Source organism: Etheostoma cragini, chromosome 2 (assembly GCF_013103735.1).
Source record: "Etheostoma cragini isolate CJK2018 chromosome 2, CSU_Ecrag_1.0, whole genome shotgun sequence".
Taxonomy (NCBI): Eukaryota; Metazoa; Chordata; class Actinopteri; order Perciformes; family Percidae; genus Etheostoma; species Etheostoma cragini.
Genome location: NC_048408.1, coordinates 23,866,256 through 23,886,054, shown reverse-complemented (window position 1 = coordinate 23,886,054; position 19,799 = coordinate 23,866,256). Strand labels below are relative to the sequence as shown.

Genomic DNA, 19,799 nt, shown 5'->3' with positions numbered 1-19,799 from the left:
CTTTGAAAACTAAAATATAATCCTTTTCTCAGACATCTGGCTGCGGCAGAATTTAAATCAGTTTAGGCCAGTGTTTCCCACTGGGCTACAAGAGGAGGTGTGTTTCCCCTCCCAGGAAAATCATTAGGCCATTTTATAATTGTATGACTCCTGTTATAACAGCGGATCAATAATTTCAATTAAGGGGATTTTTTGCAATGATCAAATGGAGTAAAAAAAAAAGAAATAAATGTATTAAGCATGTAGGTAAATGTCCTCTGCCTTAATATGTAATTCATTGTCCTTTGATCCTTTGACAAGACAATGTAGTCTAAAGTAGTTGGCTGGTCAAATAAATATACAAGACATGATTCTTACAGAAACTAAGTGAACTCAAAAGATCTGGGTCCGAGCACAAAGAAGAATTTATATGGTCTGAATCAAAACCTCTGAAATTAAGAAGAAAGTGGATTTTGAAATGTGAACATTTGTGGAAATTGTTCCATGCAACCAACCCAATTTCTGCTTGTCTTTAAACACTTTATGTCTGCATTCTCTTTTGATATTTTCAATATTTCACTTTCTCTTTCCTCCTTTAGTAACCTCACAGGAGCGGCTCAAGGAGAATAAAATATCCACTTCACTTATTTCTGCTAGTGCTTGGTCAAGCAGTACATGGGGTAAAGTGGACCAAGTTCAAGTTCATAAGTGTACAGGAGTACAATCATATTGCGCCCCCCACTGGCAAACCTTTAGACAATTAGCCCTCACAAGAAGGCATACATGTTGCGAGGGCATAATTGGTTACACCGAAATGAGAACAGCATGCAGAGACACATTTACGACAGAAATAATTCAGGGCAAATGGAATACACAGGCTCCTGATCTCCACTTGTGACCTAAATTATAACAAGTTGTATATTTGGAGACGTGCTCCGCATTCCCTGAAGTGTTTTAATGAAGCGGTTTGTGCTGTTACCAGACGCACGGTGGGAAAACATTCTCCTGCAAACATAAACGCATCTCGACAGCGCAAAAAATCATATCATGCAATTATGCAATGTCAATCAATGCTCTGCAATCTTTTTCACACGCGCGTAAAACAACTTTCCTGATTTCCTCTCCCGTAGTTGTAAAACAACATCGAGCGCACGGAGATGTACGTGGATGTAGGCTACAGAGCAGCATCTATCTCTTAATGACAATAAATAGCATGCTGCGCATTAAAGACGTGATGTTAAAACAGCAGCTGGGAGGAATTTGTGACACGGAAACAATATTCTGTCTAGGTGAGGCACACGAGGTCTCTGCGCTGTGGACCAGTGGGCATGTAAACACCACTTCCCTGTGTCCAAACCAGCTCAACCCTCTGCAAATACATTCTAACAACCCAAAAAGAACATGATTAGGTGTTGTGGAACAACGCTACACCTATAAACTTATGAGCTGATGGCAGCAGTGCAGTAGGCTTGGGCTGCCTTCCTATAGGCAAAGGTCTCTGGCCATAAAGCATATGCATGCCCTTTAATGGCGAAAGAAACATTGAAGGCTGCGTTATACGACACGGTTAACCAACACAAGTTGAAGCCCACTGTCATGTTGTTTAAAAACTTCAAGCAGAAGATCCCATAACCAATATAAAATAACCTGTAACCTAGTCTCGGGTGTGTTTGCGCTTCGGTAATTTCACTCAGGACAGCGGTGTGCCCGGACGTGGCCGTATCCTACCTATTGAAATCCCCCGAGGAAGTTGCCCTGTACATCAGAAAACAAGAACTGGCTCGTTGAGAGCGAGAAACAGCTAACTGAAGTCAAAATGCGATTCATCTCCACTTACACGAAAACTCCCGTTTGCTCAAGTGCTGGGGTTTGCCTTGCTTGCGGCGAGACATGTTGGTTTAGTGGCAGCTTTTCAGCTGAGTTCACATTGGGAAATCCGTTCCTACAAGGTAGACTCCAAATGAAATTTCTTCATTGATGCGTCTGACGTCCAAATAGGAAAAAAAGAAAGGGGGAAAATGAAGTGCAGTTCATACAGAGGGTGAGGCGTCGCGCGCTACGGGCTGTGCGGACCTCTTCATGACTTTTTCGCAAAGAGAGAGTGATGGGGGTACGGCGATACCCCCTGAGCTGCAAGTTCAAGTGCGGACGTGACGTTCCTCCGAACTTGAACGTCAGGAGATGGACGGACTGAGACATAGAAAACATGGGCAGGGCGAAGCCGGCCAGTGGGAGGGGGACAAGCCGCAATAAAAACCAATGGACACTCATTATGGACTACCTATGGAAGGAGGCGGGGGGCGGGGGAGAGAAGAGAGACCCCGAAGACACCAATGGACAGAGGTGATCAAGGGGGCTGGGCCAAGAGAGAGAGAGAGAGAGAGAGAGAGAGAGAGAGAGAGAGAGAGAGAGAGAGAGAGAGTTATCTAGGGAAGTAGAGGAGCAGTCAGCGCATGTTTGAGTATAAACCTTGTTTCACTGCTCCATTCGTGTGTATTAGGAGTTTATTTTCATTTAACAGTAGACTGTAGATTGTATATTTACATAAAGGTGGGATAAATAAACATATATAAAGTGTATTTTTTCATCATGATTATAGCTATGTATATAAATATACCATACTGAATTATTGGCATAACCTGAAGGGACTATGTATTTTTTTGTGAGATTTGTTTCTGTTGTGATATTAAATGAAGAAGACATCTTTATACAGTTTCCCTATTTGTAGGTTATATGTAGAGACTACATAGTGGATCAATTTCCAATTTACAAATGTTAACATGGGTGGCCGAAATGCACGAGAGTTAGATGTCAAATGAACATTTTGTAATGTAAAATGAAAAAGAGAACTAATACATCTACTAATTCATGGATCAGCCTTCATTTAGAACCCACTGTCCTCTGATGTGTAGGCTACACCATCATTTGATTTGAGGTTTGATTTGAAACAGCGTGTTAAAGGTGGTAAATCGGCGTGAACGATGCACCTGAGTCCATGTTGAAAAACTCCAGGCTACAAAGTGAACCAGAGATTAGTCGTTGCAGCGTATCTTAATGTTTTCATCCGACGTGGTGTTTCTGTGATAGATGAGCAGACACATGTATTAACAGAGTAGGCTATAACAGCACTTACGGTTATGAAAAAAACTGAATTTTACACTCAATACGGGGCCATTTAAAAACATACTGCACTGCAATATTCAGTTATAGTGTTGTCATTGTATATATGATATTTCTAGACTATTCAAAGGATTCAGCATCTCTGTTGAGAAGTTCTACAGAAGCACTTAGATTTACAATCACATGTAAACAGGCAAATGATGGGCCATTATGAACTGGGAGCTGAAAGATTAATTATGACTAAAATCATTTGATACATTGCTGCAATTCTCCCTGTGTTTTGATTGTTTTGGGCTTCAGCTACAAAGCATGATGTTTATCTTACAAAAAAAGCACAAGAAAACGACACCTAGGCTAACTGTTTTCATCCTTCAGGGACCCCTCTGAGGATTAATGCATCAATGATGTGTGACTGCACTTTAAACGGTACAGGATAATAACTGCTGTGTAATGGAAGCTTAAATGGGTATTTAGCTCAAACAATGAATGTCACATAGTAGAAGTACGTAACCTATAGCACGCCTTACCTGGGATGTATTTGCATAATTATATAAATCACACAATTGCCAATTTAATGTTGTTTGTAGTGTCAAACCACAACAGAAGTTATCTCAGGACACTCAGACAAAGTAGATCTAGACTCCACTCTATAGTCTAGATGTCATAAATAACATAAAGAAAAGTGTTATTTTTTTCGTTTTAATAGCCTATATCTTTTTGGTTTAATTTCACAATATTAAATAAAGTTATAACAAATGGAGTTTGAGCTATATTACTCCCATTTAAGCTATTACATCTCTCATAACTTGATGCCACTTGATGCAACTTGAATAACAGATGAGGGTTCAGAACAAGAGTCAGGAGAGCTCATTTTCCTAAACTATGTTTCATCATGATAAGAAAAAATATATATAGGCCTACATATAATTGCTTTGCCTAAGTGCTACTAATCCAAACATACTGATTTGTTTATTTTGGTTCGGTTTGGTTTGGTTTGGTTTTCTTGAGACTAAAGGGATTTTGAGTTATTTTGCTTTTACCATAAAATCCTCATCAGTATTGATCAGGCTGAGGAACTGCATCGTAGCCCTCTTCCACGTCACAGCTCAATACTTTGGCGCCACCTAGTGTTTAATTGGCGACAAACTCAAATCATGATGCCATTATGTAGGTAATTGTGATTATACAGAGCATTGAGTTGGGCTATATATTTTTTCTTATCCAAGGCCTCAGAATGGTACATCATTATTTATGTCTTAGTTCAAACTACATTTGGATTAGGCTACTACAAAGGTTACTACAAATAGTCTAGTAACACAACATCATATTTAGTTAGATAAGTGGTTGGATGTCCTCAAAACCTAAAACAAAATTTCTAACAATACAAAAATCTTATATTCTATCATAATCAGTTTTTTCATACTTAGGCTTCTATTATACATACAGTATATAGACTCTATATAATAATATATATTAGGCTTTTCATTTGACATTATTTGATTTGTAAGTCTCGGTGATCGGCCCGTATTTAAAACAAAGAAAGTATGACATATTTTTCTTTTACATAGTTTAGTAATATTCTTTCTGGAAGAATTTATCGTTGTGAACTTAATTCGTTCATGGATTTTATAACACAATAGTACCTAAATCAGTGTAGAAATGCAGGAAATGGGAGTGAAATAGACACACACACACACACACACACACACACACACAAAGTTTCAGCCTTCAATAGGCCAATAAGCTCATATCTTGCTTGTCCAAGATCCACCATTACTCATCTAATACGGGTCCCTCACCGTTTTCTGTCCGTATATTACATAACCTCAGCTGCTCTTCCTGCACGAGGACATAGCGCCACCGTGAGGCCAAGACACAGTGATGCTGAAGGAGCAGGGCTGGGCACCAGCAGCAGCAACAACGCTGTTCATAATCCTCCCCTTGTCGGATGCTGATTGTCCGTAGAGACCCTGGTGAGTGACATGTGTATTCTTCTGTTAGTCTGTTCCGTCCCTGTTGTTGTCTCCTCCGGCTTTCTCACGAGGATGGAGACGGTGAAATGAGCATGGCTGTGTTTGTGCGAGAAAACCAACCTACAGCCTGTCGTCCATCAGGGGACAGCCTCGGCTGCAAAAACAAACAGCCTCCTTAACCTGATTTACAATACCATGTGAGAACTGTTATCGCTAAATGTGTCTAAATTAGCCTCTCTTTGACTTAAAGAGCGCGCGGGACAGAAGAGGGATATCCTGAGCGTTAAGCCCAATCAATAGCCTACGTTTCAGATGACAAATCGGTAATAAGCATTCACGGCAGACACACACTGTAGATTCATTTGTTTATAATGAACGAGTTTTTGAGTTTGTAGCCTAAATTTGTTAATTCTAAGGGGATATTTCTCTCTAGAACGGTGTGGTTATCCAACGTCTCCATGATAATCGCTGGACCGAGACACGGCCTAACTGGGCTAATTTGCAGGCACTGTCACTGGCCGACTATTACCCATCAGCTACCGCCGCTTTAAAGAGCTCTTGACGTGTTGTCGTTTGCAGAGGAGGTTTATGACTATGAGTGGACGATGAAGCCGTGTGTGGTCAAGCGATAGAAAGGGAAATCTGGGCCACTAGAAGCCAACTGAACAACGTCCATTCCTCCACAGGGAGGTGGGCTGTAAGGACCCATTGGGATCGAGTTGATGTACGAAAAAGAAGAGTTGATACACAAAAAAGGGACTGGAGCCCCAAATATGACAATACGTGCGTAATTAAATCCCACTAATTCCCCTGTGGCTTCTTTAGAGCGTGAGTCAGCAAGGCCTGTGTGCTGATGGTGATGCTCCTGCGGAGGGACGACTGGCTGTTTGTCTCAGTGAAAAGATTCGTTGTGCTATTATTATTATGTTAATGGAGAGTCTGACAACTGCATGGGAATCATATGAGAGCATCATGGGGAGCAAAGATGTGGGTTTTCGAGGAAAACAGTATTGCTCTCTTTATCTTCTAATTCCACTACCTCTCCCTGGCCTGTGTGTGTCGAACTTTCTTAACAGCATCCACCTAAATCGAAATGTACATGTATCATGTCTGTCTTCATGGATGTCTTTCTCATTATTTACCCACATCAACCTCACTTCCTTTTTTCCTTTTGTACATGATATAACTCCTACGATATTTTCTGGGTGCGGTGTATGGGATATTTTTAATATGAGAGTTTAGTGGAATGTCAAGATTTTGTAAACTGTTTTTACACTTTCAGTTCTTCTTTCGTGTTGTTTGCTGCACTACAAAGAGAGATAGGCATGTCCGTGTCCTCGTTGATACCTGAAATAGCTACTGTGCATATGGCACACACATGCACAAACACACAGATGTTTTTATTTGTTCTGTAATTGCATGAAGTAAATGTAAGTACACTGTGAGAACTTGGGTTTTCATTGTTTAAAGCATTACTTGGGAATAGACTCATGAATGGGTAACCGCCGTCTAACACTGTTCCTGTTTTCAGCAGGATGCATTAAGGGTCAAAGGTGAGTTAGTGAGGCCGAGATGAGTCTGACTTCTTGGTTCCTGGTCAGCAGCGGGGGGACGCGTCATCGTCTCCCCAGGGAGATGATCTTTGTGGGGAGGGACGACTGCGAGCTCATGCTGCAGGTACAGCACTCCTCCAGACACAAGCTCTGAACTGTCATTTCTCCAGCAAGGCTGGATTATCATCTGAATTGCTGAGATTAGCGTGGATTACAGTGATTGACTGGATATTGTGTGATTTAAGTCCCGCAGTGTGGACAAGCAGCATGCTGTCATCAACTATGAGACAAATACAGATGAACATAAAGTGAAGGACCTGGGCAGCTTGAATGGGGTGAGTGTTTCATGTATCCCGATTCTGTGTCTTTACTGCTTTATTTCCGTACTGCTCTAAAAAGATACATTAAAAGAAAGACTGTTATAACAACCTGTAATACCTATTGACCCTAGAAGGCCGCTTTCAAAGTTGTCATAAACAAGTGCTAAGCTGCGTACTTATGTTTGTGTTTGAGAGAAAGAGGAAATTATTAATAACTTACTCCGAATGCAGCTTTTGTTGCTTTTTGACTCGCCTGCATGAACCCATGATATTTTCTAGTTGGTTTACTCAAACCCGACCCACGACCTACGACCTACGGCTCAGCCCTAATCTTAAACCTGTTATTTTTAATCACTCTCGTTTTTTGTTTTTTTTTGCAGACATTTGTCAATGATGTCAGAATACAGGAGCAAATCTACGTCACACTGAAAATTGATGACAAATTGAGGTTTGGATATGATATCCTTTTGAATACGGTCTTTTGTGCCCGTCCAACCTAGTGACATGTAGCACAAGGCCAATCTTCACAACACTGTAACTTTATCTGTTCTTGAATAGCTGTGAATGCATAATAGATGAGGCTATCAGTGCATGTTTCTTACCCCTGCAAACAGTTCGTCTTCTACCTTAACCTGCCTCACATACCAACCTGTTCACTGTGGTTCGAGGAGAGATGCACATTCCAGAGGAGGCCCTAAAGGTTAGACAGCACCCTGTGCATGTCCATGTTTCGATGGAGTTAGTAAATATGTCTGCTCGATGTTCAGTGCAGCCAAAAAACTCGGTTTTTATCAGTGTGTAAGTAAAAAAAAAAAATTGAGAGAGGTGGATTTTAGTCATGGAGAGCGAAGAGTTCTGCTGAACTGGGCAAATACAACTTTTCAAGATTGATGAATCTGCTGTTTAATCACAGCAAACTGCCCAGGTAGCTGTAGAAAGGACAGGATTTCATCTTAATGAGGAAAAGTTCCGCAGTAGGCTAATATTTAGAATGTCTTCTTAGTTATAAGCAATGATGATGAGATAAAACGAAAGTATAGTCTGAGGTTATGCACTGTAAATTGTGTGAGAAAGAAGTTTTTCTAAAATGTCCAATAAACAAAAATCTGACTGCCCTGCTATAGATTTAGAAGTGCTTTCATGTTTGGCCTCTATCTCTGTAAACTCTCCTTGCTTGTTCTGACCGTCAGCATGAAAAGTTCAGTATCCAGCTGCAGCTGAACCAGAAGAAACCTCCAGAGGTGGAATTGGCAAAATCTGAGGCGCTACCCTCTGAAGCAGCAGCGGCAGCATCAGCTTGTGAAGGGGCCGCTACCAAACCCCCCGAAGCCAGCAGGGTGGAGGAAAAGACAGCAAGTGAGAATCTCTGAGGACGCAGTGCACAGGACACTGGTTACTATACTACATTAGAAAATCAATGACACCAATCAGAAGTCTTTAGATTCCACTGTCACAAATTTAGTGTCAGGATAACATATTGATGGTTGGATATGTTCAAAAGTATTTTAGCACTGAAAAGATCAGTCAATTAATGGATTTGTCTAACAATCTTGAGTCATTTATCAATCAATAAGGCCAAACTTTAGCTGTTCCATTCCCATGTGAGACTAACTGACAGGTTGTGTTTGCCAGGGGACGGAGCAGTGTTGCACAGAATCACGCCCCTCTATGGCCAGCCGGCATGGTGGGGAGACGATGACCAGCAACCAGGGAGGCCCGAGGAGAAGAGCTCAGATCGGAAGCGAGAAAAAGCTGAAACAGGTATTTGCAAGACTGCAAAAAAATGACTTAATGTTTCTTAATATCTCTAATTCACGTAACTTTAAATATGTGTAGTTTAGTAGACCTTATGGGGCTAAATACATGTGTTTGCTTTTATTTTGACAGACAGCAAAAAAAGTACAGTGGTCCCAAAGTCTTCCCCACAAACAGCTTCCAACCAGGAGCCTAGTTACTTTGAGATCCCAACCAAGGATACTTCCTCAGCAGGTAAAGTGAGTGGGGAACCCCCTTCACAAGAACAAGAGGCTGGTGGTTCTTCTGCTGCAGAGCCCATCCACGGCCACGCCTCCTTCACCATTGAGTTCGACCCTGGCGAATCAGGTAAAGTGACCGTCAAAGATCGAGTGGCAAAGGTGGGCCCGGAGACCAGACCGCACCCTAAAAGAGTTGGGGAGGAGCTGAGTCCACTTCAGACAGCCATGGTAGCTGCGGAGGTTAAAGTTGCAGACTGGCTGGCCCAGAATGAGCTGCCGTTGGCCATGAAAGACACGGTTGCAGAGGATGATGGGGAAAGTGTAAAGAGTGATGTGCCTGTACAACTGAAGAGTCTTAAAGGTGTGTATGTGCAGCCATTTAGGCAGTGTGTGTGTGTGTTTTTAACATAAGAAGTGTGTATTTCTTATTTCTTGTTGTTCACTTGTTTAATTGAACCAAAGCCTCTCTTTAACCCTCCCCATCTCTATCTTTACATTCTGACACATTACCTTCTACTATTCCCTTCCCGTGCCAGGCAGTAAACATGAGGACGGCACTCAGAGTGACTCAGAGAACGCACTTGGCGAGCAGCGCAGGGCTGCCGCAATGGAGGAACGCTCGTGGGGGCTGTGGGGCGGTGCAGGGATGAAGATCAGAGAGGGTCGCGCTAACGTACCAGAGGGGCTCTTTGCAGAGGAGGACAGTCCTGCTCGCCGTCGCAAGTCTTCAACTTCCAAAATGGCAGGTGGATTTGTGGACAGACGACGGGGCTCTGCACCACATCAGCAGAGTTGCCGTGATGAGTGCTATCACCATGGGGATGATTATAGTGACAGGGGGACCTATACTATTGAGCTGGAAAATGGCGATCATGAGGAGGAAGAGGCTAGGAAAATGATCGACAAGGTTAATTAACCCCATTTTCTATAATCATAAAACAGTCATTTTCATACATGTATGCTTGCTCACTTTTGCATGTGTGTGTGTGCGTGTGTGTTGCAGGTGTTTGGTGTGGATGACCATGAGGGGGTGTGTGTGTCCAGGTTGGGTGGTGCTGACCAAAAAGAAAGGCTTACCTCCCAGAGGTCTGGTACCGGAGACAGAGGAAAGCCTGGACGCATGGAGACAGAGGTGCAAAAACTGAACCTGCTTTTGAATTCAAGCCAAAGAAATGTGTCAGGTGTCTAAACAGCGTAATTAACTATCACGTTACTCTTTTATCTTTCATGTTGTCTTTGTCCAGGTACTATCTGAGGAATTGATGGTGGGCGGTCCTCGCTGGGTTTCGCAGTGGGCCACTCTGGCTGCCAGTCACATTAGGACAGACCCTGAGGGATCAGGAGGAGAGAGTCACATCATGGTCACAGAGGACAGAGGTAAGACGGTCAGTCATTCAAAGCTGAAGTGATAGAGTGTGGGTTTTAGACACCACTTTCTGGACTCTAAAGGATCCTTACACACATATTTCAGCACTATAAACAATGCCATTTGGATTATTAAGAACACAATAACATCTCATGGTTCATCTGGTAGGAAGTAGGGCTGCACAATATCTCATCAATATCAATATCTTTTTTTTAATCATCTTTGCACTATCAACTGCCGTAATAACCATATCGCAAAAAGCTGCAACTTATTGTGATGGACATTCAGATGTGTTTTGTGTTAATTGAAAGAAAATATAAATAGAAACCACACATTAAATGTAACAGTCATTCTTAATTTAGTGGGCCTTTTTAATTCAATGTTAAATTTGTTCAATTTTTTTTTTGTTGGAAATGGTTTCCTTTAATTTGTTTTGCAGTTTTGCAGTTTTTGAGCAGTTTTTTTTTATCACAAGTAATATTGTTAATGCCATATTCAACATTATCAGATATTTTCCTCATATGATGCAGCCCTAGTGGGAAGAAAAAACACTAATTGAAAACCACAGAGCCAGTGTTTAAATTCTAACACCACCCACCGTTGATATTTAATGCACATTTATCAGAGGATCCACCTTAGTAATATGTTTTTTTTCTCTTTCCAGCTGAAATAAGTGAGTCCAGCTACTCAGCCTCCTTTGCCTCGTCTAGCTACACGGAGCAAAAGAGGAGAACCCTGCCTCAGCTGCCAGGTGAGGAGCTCACCCTAGGAAGGAGGACCCCAGGCTCCGGCTTGCGTACAGAATTGGGGGAGAAACAGGACACAGAGCTACAGGAGAAGGAGAGCCAGAAGACGGCCAGTGAAAAGAATCGGCCAGGTCATGGCGTTGGCGGTGCGGGCAGTCACAGTGGTAGCCCCAGTCGCTCCTCACCAGCCAAGTCACAGGACAGTGCTGGAGGGAGGTCATGCCAGTCAGGTGTGTTGACTAAGCTCCCCCCTCGTCCACTGACCAGCGGGGAGAAAAGACTGGAGGAGGCACGGAGGAGGAAAAAGGAAGAGGAGAAAGCTAGGGAAAGTAGCGGGAAGCCATTGTTGAGACAGGAGAGTTTTACTGTGGAGAAACCAAGCTCCAACATGCCCATTGAGCTCAGACCTTGTATCGATGGGCTCAAAAGCAGCAGATCTCAGAGCAGGGAGGCCGGCACTGACAGCGCCACACTGCAGAAAGACTCAGAAGCCGTGGCAGCCTTTTTAGAGACGACTGTGTCAGACCAAGGTGATCCACCAAGTCAGTCCATTGAAGGCTCCATGTCACCAGAATCAGACGTGGACACAACAAGCACAGTAAGCCAGGCTGATGGAGCCAGAAAAGTAATCCAAAAACGGCGGACTCTTGCAGGACAGCAGAAGGAGAGAACTGTAGTGTGCTCATCCGGCAAAGGCCCCGCTGGGGGCAGAGAGGCCCAGGACAGGAGGGTCAAGACCAGGGCATCTGGTCCTCTGCAGCCCAGCCGCCCCTGGACTTCCCTAGACCTCACTGATGATGATGTCAACTCCAACTCACTCCTCTCTGACTCCCAGCCCACTTCTACATCAAGAAAGGAATCTAGAAGCTCACATACCAGAGCCCAGACTGGGAGCACAACACTGGGGGCTGGCACCAAGTCTAGTCGGGCTAAAATCAACCAGGGCCCAGCCTCCTCTGCAGCCAGTAAAACCACCAATGTTCCCAAGCCCAGACCCACCAGGGCGTCCCTGCTGAGGCGAGCCCGCCTTGGGGACTCCTCAGACAATGAACCTGTCGATCTTGACCGGATGTCGGTAGCTTCTGAGGCCTCCACCGCAAGTTCCACATCCAGGACAGGGATGGCAAGAAGGGGAATGTCCAGGATAGAGGCTCTGGCACAGCCGAGGAAGCCGAGGGTGGGCTCCCCGTCCGCCCAGAGTGACTCAGAGGCCACTGTGACAAGGAGCAGAGGTCTAGGGGTCCGGAGTGCTGCAGGTGATTATGCCATAAGACAAGGTCTAAGAGGGACTAATATGACCTCAGTGTCTGGACCCAGAGCTCGGGCTAACAGCGCCTCCAAGCTGCCTGACAAGAATAAAGGCACCTCCTCATATGGACAAGTCACACCTGCGTGTAAGTTGTCTTTCCATATTAAACCATTTACTCTCATGTGCATTTAACAAGCAAATTGTTTAATCCACATTCTATTCTAATAGTCCGTAAAGCCTGTAAAATAAACAAAACTTACACAAGCAGTGGGTCAAATGATTAAGTATAATGTGAAAGGAGTCACTCGAAAATGGAACCATGGAAGATTCTCACTCTTAACTTTGCAAAGTTTTAAAGCATCTTTCAGATTTTTGTTTGGTGTTATGGTCTAAAACTGACAGCACCCAACAGCTTGACTAATTGGTAAACATACTGCAGCATTTAGCAGACCAAAACTAAAGCTAAGGAGAGTTAAAAGGTGAGTGAATGATGGCATGGGTTCATTAGGTCGCCATAAACATGACTCAAAATAAATGTTAATGCTGTCTGATGGATGTGTGAAGAACACATTTGCCACATCAACTTTAATGTTGTGTTTATAGCACAGTTGAAGCACCCTTTAAACTTAACTTCCATTTTTTCCTAACATTAGCTGGCACTCGGTGGCGCCGCGTGCCTGTGGAGTATGCCTCCACCTCAGAGGACGAGTATGGCTCAAACCGCCACATATCCAAGCAGGGCCACTCACTGCCGTTCCCTTCCACTCGGGTAAGCCAGCTAGGAGGGTCAGCCCTAGCAACTCCTAATCCTGCAGGCCTGTCTGCCCTGAAGCAGCACTCCAGGGAACAGGACGAGTATATGAGAGACTGGACAGCACACAGCGAGGAAATAGCTAGGTACGTAGATGAGAGGGACTCCAGGGCAGTTTATGAACAATGATGAGTCTTGATAGCAGTATTCAAACATGTTTCTCCTGCTCAGAGCTATATTTCCTTTTCATGATTTTACGTTTTGGTCAAAGAAGAAGAAGAAGAATTTGTTTAACATATATCAAATGGTGATTTCGTATTTGTGCTTGTTCATCAGAATAAGCCAGGACCTAGCCAAAGACCTAGCCATGCTTGCCAGAGAAATTCATGATGTGGCAGGAGAAATAGACTCAGTCAGCCCTGCAGCCACTGACCCTGGAGCGCTGGTAGACAACAGATTATAACATTATTATTTATATCTGCTAGATTAGATACCTACAAAAACAAAATCAAATTTTCTATTTATTCACTGCTGCTCAGATGGAGGAGCCTGTATTTGATGACAGCTTGGAGCCGAGTGGTCCTTCTGCAGAGCACAGCAGTATTCTGGGAACCAATGTGCGGTCTGTGGAGCTTCGACCCCAAAGCTCTAGTGGACAGAGCTCCCGCTCCATCCGCCGACAGACATGGAATAGAGAAGATGTGAGTCCCTGTTTCAATTTTAAACATTACTCAAAACATGCAGGAGATCTGCATACAATAGGGCTATTGCAGAGTTGAATTGTGGATGACTTACTCATTTAAGTCTTTATTTCATGACTGACTTTATGAGTAAGGAGCTAACTGCTGGAGTAACGTTTGTCAAACAATAGTGTAGCAGATCAACATGTCAGTCTATGCCACAGTGTGCCACAAGAGGGGGCTCCCTACATGCCAACTACAGTCACCCTTCAACAGACAAACTGTGCTTCTGATTGGACCCAAATCTACTGACTGAGCTGATGAGAAAGTGTTTGTAAATGCATAGTCATAGCTAAATTAGGCTAAATTTAGCATTAGCATTGACGGGGAAAGTTTCTCTCTGTAATTCTACCATATGCATTCATTTTATGCCAGTGTTAAATAAAAGATGTGTTCCTTTTCATCATCTATCAGGCGGTGCTAGATGGTTTACTACTAGCATCTGTCACTCAGCTCTCAATGAGGATACGTCAGTCTGTTGACAAAACAACTTGCAAAATCAGGTGAGCATCATGCTGCATGACAAAACAGGAAGTGGGTCCATGGGCTTTAGTTATTTGATGTAAATGTAATATATGTGTTAGCCTACTGAGAAATAGAAAAATGCAGGATAGAATTGTTAAAATAGAAACGTATTATAGAGAGTTACGATTCCTGTGTTTGATGTTGGAACTAGGACAGGCAACAAAATTTGAGTGGCACATCACAAAGGTTTACACTGACAACTAGCTACATGTCTTTCTCATTAACACAGGCAGGATGACAACTCAAAGGCCTTTTCTTCATTCCTAAAATCTACAGACTGAATGAAAGAAATAACTTTAACAGTCAACTAATACTTCTATGAAGGGGTGTGTTAAAAATATTTTCCACTCGTATTACTTTCATCTATCTTTACACCGACTTGTCTTCCAGGATCCTCTTTAAGGATAAAGAACGAAAATGGGAAGAGATTGAGAACAAACTGCAGGCAGAGCGTGACTCCTTGCTACTCAAGTGCTCCAATAAGGTGATGAGCTGTCCACTTCTCACACTTTGTCTGTTTAATCTGCTGAAGGCTTGTGAAACAGACAATATAATGATATTTTTAGCAGCATACTTCTAGCGATTATCTCTCCACCTTTTGTCCAGACTGAAATATTTCTATTGGATGGATTGCCATAATATTCGGTTCAGACATTTATGTTCCCCTCAGGTTGAATTGTAATCACTGAGGTGATCTCTCAACCTTTCCTCTAGAGCAATACCAGGTCCACCATTTCACCTTGTCCAATACTTTGGTACTTACAAAACGAATAACATTCCCACCGGGCTCAACTGTACTTTGTGTTAATTGCTAATTAGCCAATGTTAACACACTAAACTAAGACGGTGAACATGTCCGAGATTATTACTTCTTAAACATTAGCATATTAGCATTGTCATTGTTAGCATGCCTATGTGAGCATACAGCATTTCCAAACCAACGAAAACCTCACAGAGCAGCTAGCGTAGTAGTGTTGTGACCGAATGTGTGTTGAGGATTTCAGCAGGGGCTCAATATATTTTCTGTAAAACAAAAAAGTGAAAACCAATGTTCATTTTAAAGTGATCCCCAGACGACCATATGGTATTAACCATGGCTCAATAGCCCAAAAGAAATGGTCACAGAACAAGGAGTAAATGCGCGCCTGTCTTTGCAAATGGAAAGAAGGTGCATTTTGTGAGGCATTTTACATCAGACGGACACATTTCAGGCAAGTCTGGTCAGCAAAATAATGGGTTTTTGGTATTAGTTTGGAATTAATTAATACAAAAAGACCGAGACTGAAATACAATTTGATGTGGCTACACAAATGAATTATTTTGCCTTAGAATTTGTTTATGTCAGTAATGCATTAGCTTTTGAAAGGGGTGAAATTAATGCCATACAGTTTTTAATTACACTTCTTCCCTTTCTCCGTAATCGTACAAGCTACACAATATCTGATTACTTACCGAAGCAATCACAGTGAGTGCTGACAGTATTACAGCTGTCTGGGGGATCAAATCAAAGACACTTCAGCCTAGCACATACCATTTTGATTACCTTGCAAATTCCCTTTTCGGAGAGCAGAGCACACCAAACAGGGTTGTTTTGATGGGGAAATAAGACTTACAAGCTGATGCAGGTGCAAAAAGTTGAAAGTCTACAAAACCTCTGCCTCTGACAGTAGCCAAGTCATAAATCCTGACTTTAACCCAGCCTGGCCTCATGTGAACCCTTCAAGAGGGTTGACAACATAGTAACAGGCCTCATAAAGCATTAGTGAGCGTACACGGCACCACTCCAAGCTTATTCCTGCCACCACAAAGAAATGAATGCAGTTGATTTATTTGGTGTATGAACTTTTACTTACTTAATCACATCAACCAATTGTAATGTTTTATGTTCTTGTTACAGGAAATTTCAACCATTATTCAAGACCTGAGGAGAGTGGAAAGACAACTGCTTGGTATGAATGTGATGATCTTTGAGTGTATAGTGTGAACTATGACCCATCAAAAAAAGGGCCCCTATTTTTTACTGTGTTGAATTCAAGGATAATTTCTAATGTTTGGTCTGCTCCAATCCGACAGTAATTGACATGATGGTGGACCCAGACGGCACCCTGGATGCCCTGTCCAATCTGGGCCTAACCAGCCCTCTGACTGACCAAAGGACCAGCCCTGGGACTCAGCAGGGGGCGTCGATGTTGCACTCTGGAGCTGAAGCGTCCTCCAGCACACTCTCAAGGCCTGAAGGACGGGACACTGAATTATGCAGACCTTCAGGCCATGTGGAGGTAGCAGAGCGAGACCCAGGGCCTGAAACCCAGAGCCCGAGATCCTACAACTGATACACCAAGTACATCATTCAGAATGCATCCTTTATGTTGGACATATATTGAAGGTGTGAAGTGAGAAGTATTTGGTTTCAGACAAAGGGGGAAAGAGGAAAGAGAATAATTGCCTATTGGGTGGGAAAGCCTGACTGTCAATCAAAGTGACTCGTGATAGGACATTGTAAAGGTCCAACACTACCAAATAGCAGCTCTTGTCAGATATATATTATGAAACATAATAATTTTTATTTGTTAGCTAATGAAAAAGCTATGAATTAATATTCAGTAACCCATATGTGTTTTTGTGTTGCAGCTCATTCTTATTATACATTATCCTTTATAATATTTATAAAAGAAGAACACATGTAAAAATTGAGAGGATTCAATGTGAGAGATTAACTTAAGATGATTTAGGCCAATGCAGAAACCCAAACTAGAAAGGTCAAAAGGTGTGTGTGAAAAGTGTTCTTCTATCCTGCCATATAATTATTTATTTAATATATATATATATATATACATATATATATTGTTGGCCTGTTGCCATTTCAATCCCCAATCCTGTCTCAGTAATGATGTTCCATCAGAAAAGGCCATGTTGCTTATTTGCTGTGAAAAGAACTGAGTGTGTACAGTATGTGCCAATGTAAATGTTTATTATAGTTCAATTGAAAACTCCCATCCATGCCGGTTTTCTTTTTGTGGCTATGTCATATGAAACCAGTGTATCAAAGATGGACTGTGTGTGTTAATAGAAACTATTAAATCAAATGTAGCTCCCAGAAAGGTTTTCCTTTTCCAAATGTATTTCGTCACAAGTGCCCTGGGTCAAACAATCATTACAGTTGGAGATGAGGGATGCTAAAGTATACCGGAGAGGTGGTGGATATGAAATTTGTTTTGCACAGTACAAAGCTGATATATGTTAATTTTCATCTCTGATTGACCAGCACATGATGTGCCCCTGCGGCACTCCTGTATCATGTCGATGTCCTTGATCAAAAACAAAAGCAAGGTGAAAGCCAGCTGCCTGCAGACAAACAAAATTATATTTTGATCATAAACAACATGTTGTGTTTGAATCCTCCAAGTCCTGCAGCTGTGTTTTATTGGTAATGATGCAAAGAGAAGAATGCACAGTGTAATGACTGTAGGTTTTCCAGTGTCTTGCCTCATACCAATGTTTACACATGAATGTAACCTGATCAGAACTGTTGAAAACATTTTAGCCAAAACAACTTGAACAAAGACTGATAATTGCATTTTGTGCTCAACACTTTCTGTACTTTGTTTTTGTTTGAGCATTTTGAGAGTTTTTATTTGAACGTTTTGTATACCGTTTTTTCTTTGTAATGATGTTTGGTTAAATGTTGACCTTGCAATACCTCTGTATCGTCGGTCTCATTTCCAATAAAATGCATGATAATCATGAGCTATTTTGTTTGTTATTTTTTTCACAATAATTTCACTGCAGTGCAGTGTTGATCTCATATGGTGTGAGATTACTTTAACAGTGGTAGAAGAAAGTAACTCAGAACATTTACTGTACTCAGTTCTGAGGTACTTTTTACATGAAAAGTATATGATCAGATTATAAAATATAAAGCATCACAGATTTAACTACACAACAGTATGAAGTACTTTGCTTAACGTCCATCCTCTACAGCCTTAAAGTTAGGCCTACCTGTTAATGTATCAATAATTACATAACACTCTTAAAGTGGTCATTCTGCATTATACTTTTACTTTAGTGATTTTTTGCTGATACTGTGTTGCCTACGTTTAACTATATTATTCTCATAAAATCAAAGGTTCGACCACATTTAGGGTAATCTTACTGGAGATATACCACTTGAATCCTAATGTTTCAATGTTTCCTTTTACTATCTTCTCTGTAGTTTTTAATCACTATTTATCAGTCACTATCTACTTCACAAATCTAAATATATGACAAAACAACGTAGCAAATGCCTGTAATGTGAAAGGTTTTGAATGATGAAGGGTAATGAATCCACAGAGAAGCAATACCAAAACAACTCTGTCGTCAATCCCCTCACGTAGTCTCATATATCGATGTCAATGTAATATTGATTAATTGTCCAGCCCTAAAAACTACTTTAAAAAGTATGAAAATCAATTGAACTGTATAATAATTATTGAAATTCAGCAGTTCACTTTTTTCATTCTTCTGTGAAAGTTTTAAATCCAAAAAGTGATTACTCATGGCACAGACGCAGCCGTTTTGGAGGTCTGGTTCGACCAAGGCTTCCTCAGTGGTCTTTGATGTTGCGTGTTGCCATAGCAAAGAGTTTGACTGACAGCCAGTTATCTAATCATGACAATCCCATACCGGGGAGCTTTTTGAGTCCAATCATGATTCACAGTTAGACAGAAACGTGGACTTGAGTTGACTCAAGTCCAAGTCACAAAGTCTGAAGTCCACATCTCTGGATGTCACCATCCTGTGAATAAATAAAATCCACATGCAGACTGGGCATTCCTTTCAGTTTTCGTGCCTCTTACACACTTTTTCCACCAATGGTTTTTAATATTACATTAAAAAAGGCAAAGGGTGTAAGATAAAATAAAACAAAACGTTATCAGATATGATGTCAAACTTGATTTATCTATCTCTAGTAAAAAGCTGATTACTCCATTAAATGTTCTGCTTCTTTTCATCACCCCAGAATCTCCTCTTGCCAGTCATCATCTAAAGCTACAACCTCCTCCATCCTGCCTCCACAAGAAGCCCAATCTCCCCCCTCCCCATCTGGCCTTTCGCTCATTCTTTGCAGAGGCAAGTACACACGGTAAATTAGGTTTTAGAGGCCCCGCTGCAACAGCCAATGCACTACTAATTGTATGTATCCAGATATTCTGCTCCACTTCCTTAATCCTTAAAGCTGTGTCAGGGTTTTTCTCCCTTGCGAACGAAGATTCATCGTGGCTTCACATCAGCGCTTGTGCAGGTGTTCACCTCAGTGGGAACAGTTCGTCTGAATTGTTCCCACTTAGTTTTATTAAGTTCAGGTTCCCTGTGGATTTCAGTGCCGCACTCACTGCTCGCATTTATTGCATACAAATAAAATATTCATATCACTGCAGCTATTTATTTTCTCGTAGCTGTTAGTCTGGGCCTTTCTTAAAGGAATACACTACCATTTGTTGAAACAGGGCTTATCACGG

At 41.9% G+C, this 19,799-nt stretch overlaps 2 protein-coding genes across 3 annotated transcripts in view; one reads left to right on the top strand and one right to left on the bottom strand.

Annotated features, from left to right (window-relative positions):
* LOC117937418 (B-cell lymphoma/leukemia 11A-like) overlaps positions 1-2,287 on the bottom strand; it is a 34,116-nt gene extending 31,829 nt beyond the window's left edge. Inside the window, exon 1 of the mRNA XM_034861393.1 lies at positions 1,817-2,287. Coding sequence (XP_034717284.1) covers positions 1,817-1,871 — 55 coding nt within the window. The 5' untranslated portion in view covers positions 1,872-2,287. The remainder of the gene's footprint in view (positions 1-1,816) is intronic.
* A 2,637-nt stretch (positions 2,288-4,924) lies between these two features.
* cep170ab (centrosomal protein 170Ab) lies at positions 4,925-18,045 on the top strand. Of its 2 annotated transcripts, none has more exons than XM_034861350.1 (19): positions 4,925-5,072; positions 6,607-6,749; positions 6,871-6,960; positions 7,326-7,404; positions 7,587-7,645; positions 8,136-8,301; positions 8,578-8,706; positions 8,833-9,282; positions 9,458-9,828; positions 9,925-10,053; positions 10,166-10,298; positions 10,952-12,427; positions 12,936-13,179; positions 13,370-13,478; positions 13,573-13,734; positions 14,188-14,276; positions 14,689-14,782; positions 16,196-16,247; positions 16,372-18,045. In XM_034861350.1, the coding sequence occupies exons 2-19, from the start codon at positions 6,645-6,647 to the stop codon at positions 16,629-16,631; spliced, it is 4,197 nt and encodes a 1,398-aa protein (XP_034717241.1). In that variant the 5' UTR covers positions 4,925-5,072; positions 6,607-6,644; the 3' UTR covers positions 16,632-18,045. The 2 variants fall into 2 exon arrangements, with proteins under 2 accessions (XP_034717241.1, XP_034717233.1); XM_034861342.1 differs by having other exon boundaries at positions 6,604-6,749.
* Positions 18,046-19,799: the final 1,754 nt, after the last annotated feature.

Bases quoted from the DNA above. Each gene is read 5' to 3' on its own strand.
- cep170ab (XM_034861350.1), top strand. From the start codon at position 6,645: ATGAGTCTGACTTCTTGGTTCCTGGTCAGCAGCGGGGGGACGCGTCAT. The intron at 6,750-6,870 runs GTACAGCACTCC...GTGTGATTTAAG, and splicing joins ACTGCGAGCTCATGCTGCAG to TCCCGCAGTGTGGACAAGCA. The intron at 10,054-10,165 runs GTGCAAAAACTG...GTCTTTGTCCAG, and splicing joins CTGGACGCATGGAGACAGAG to GTACTATCTGAGGAATTGAT.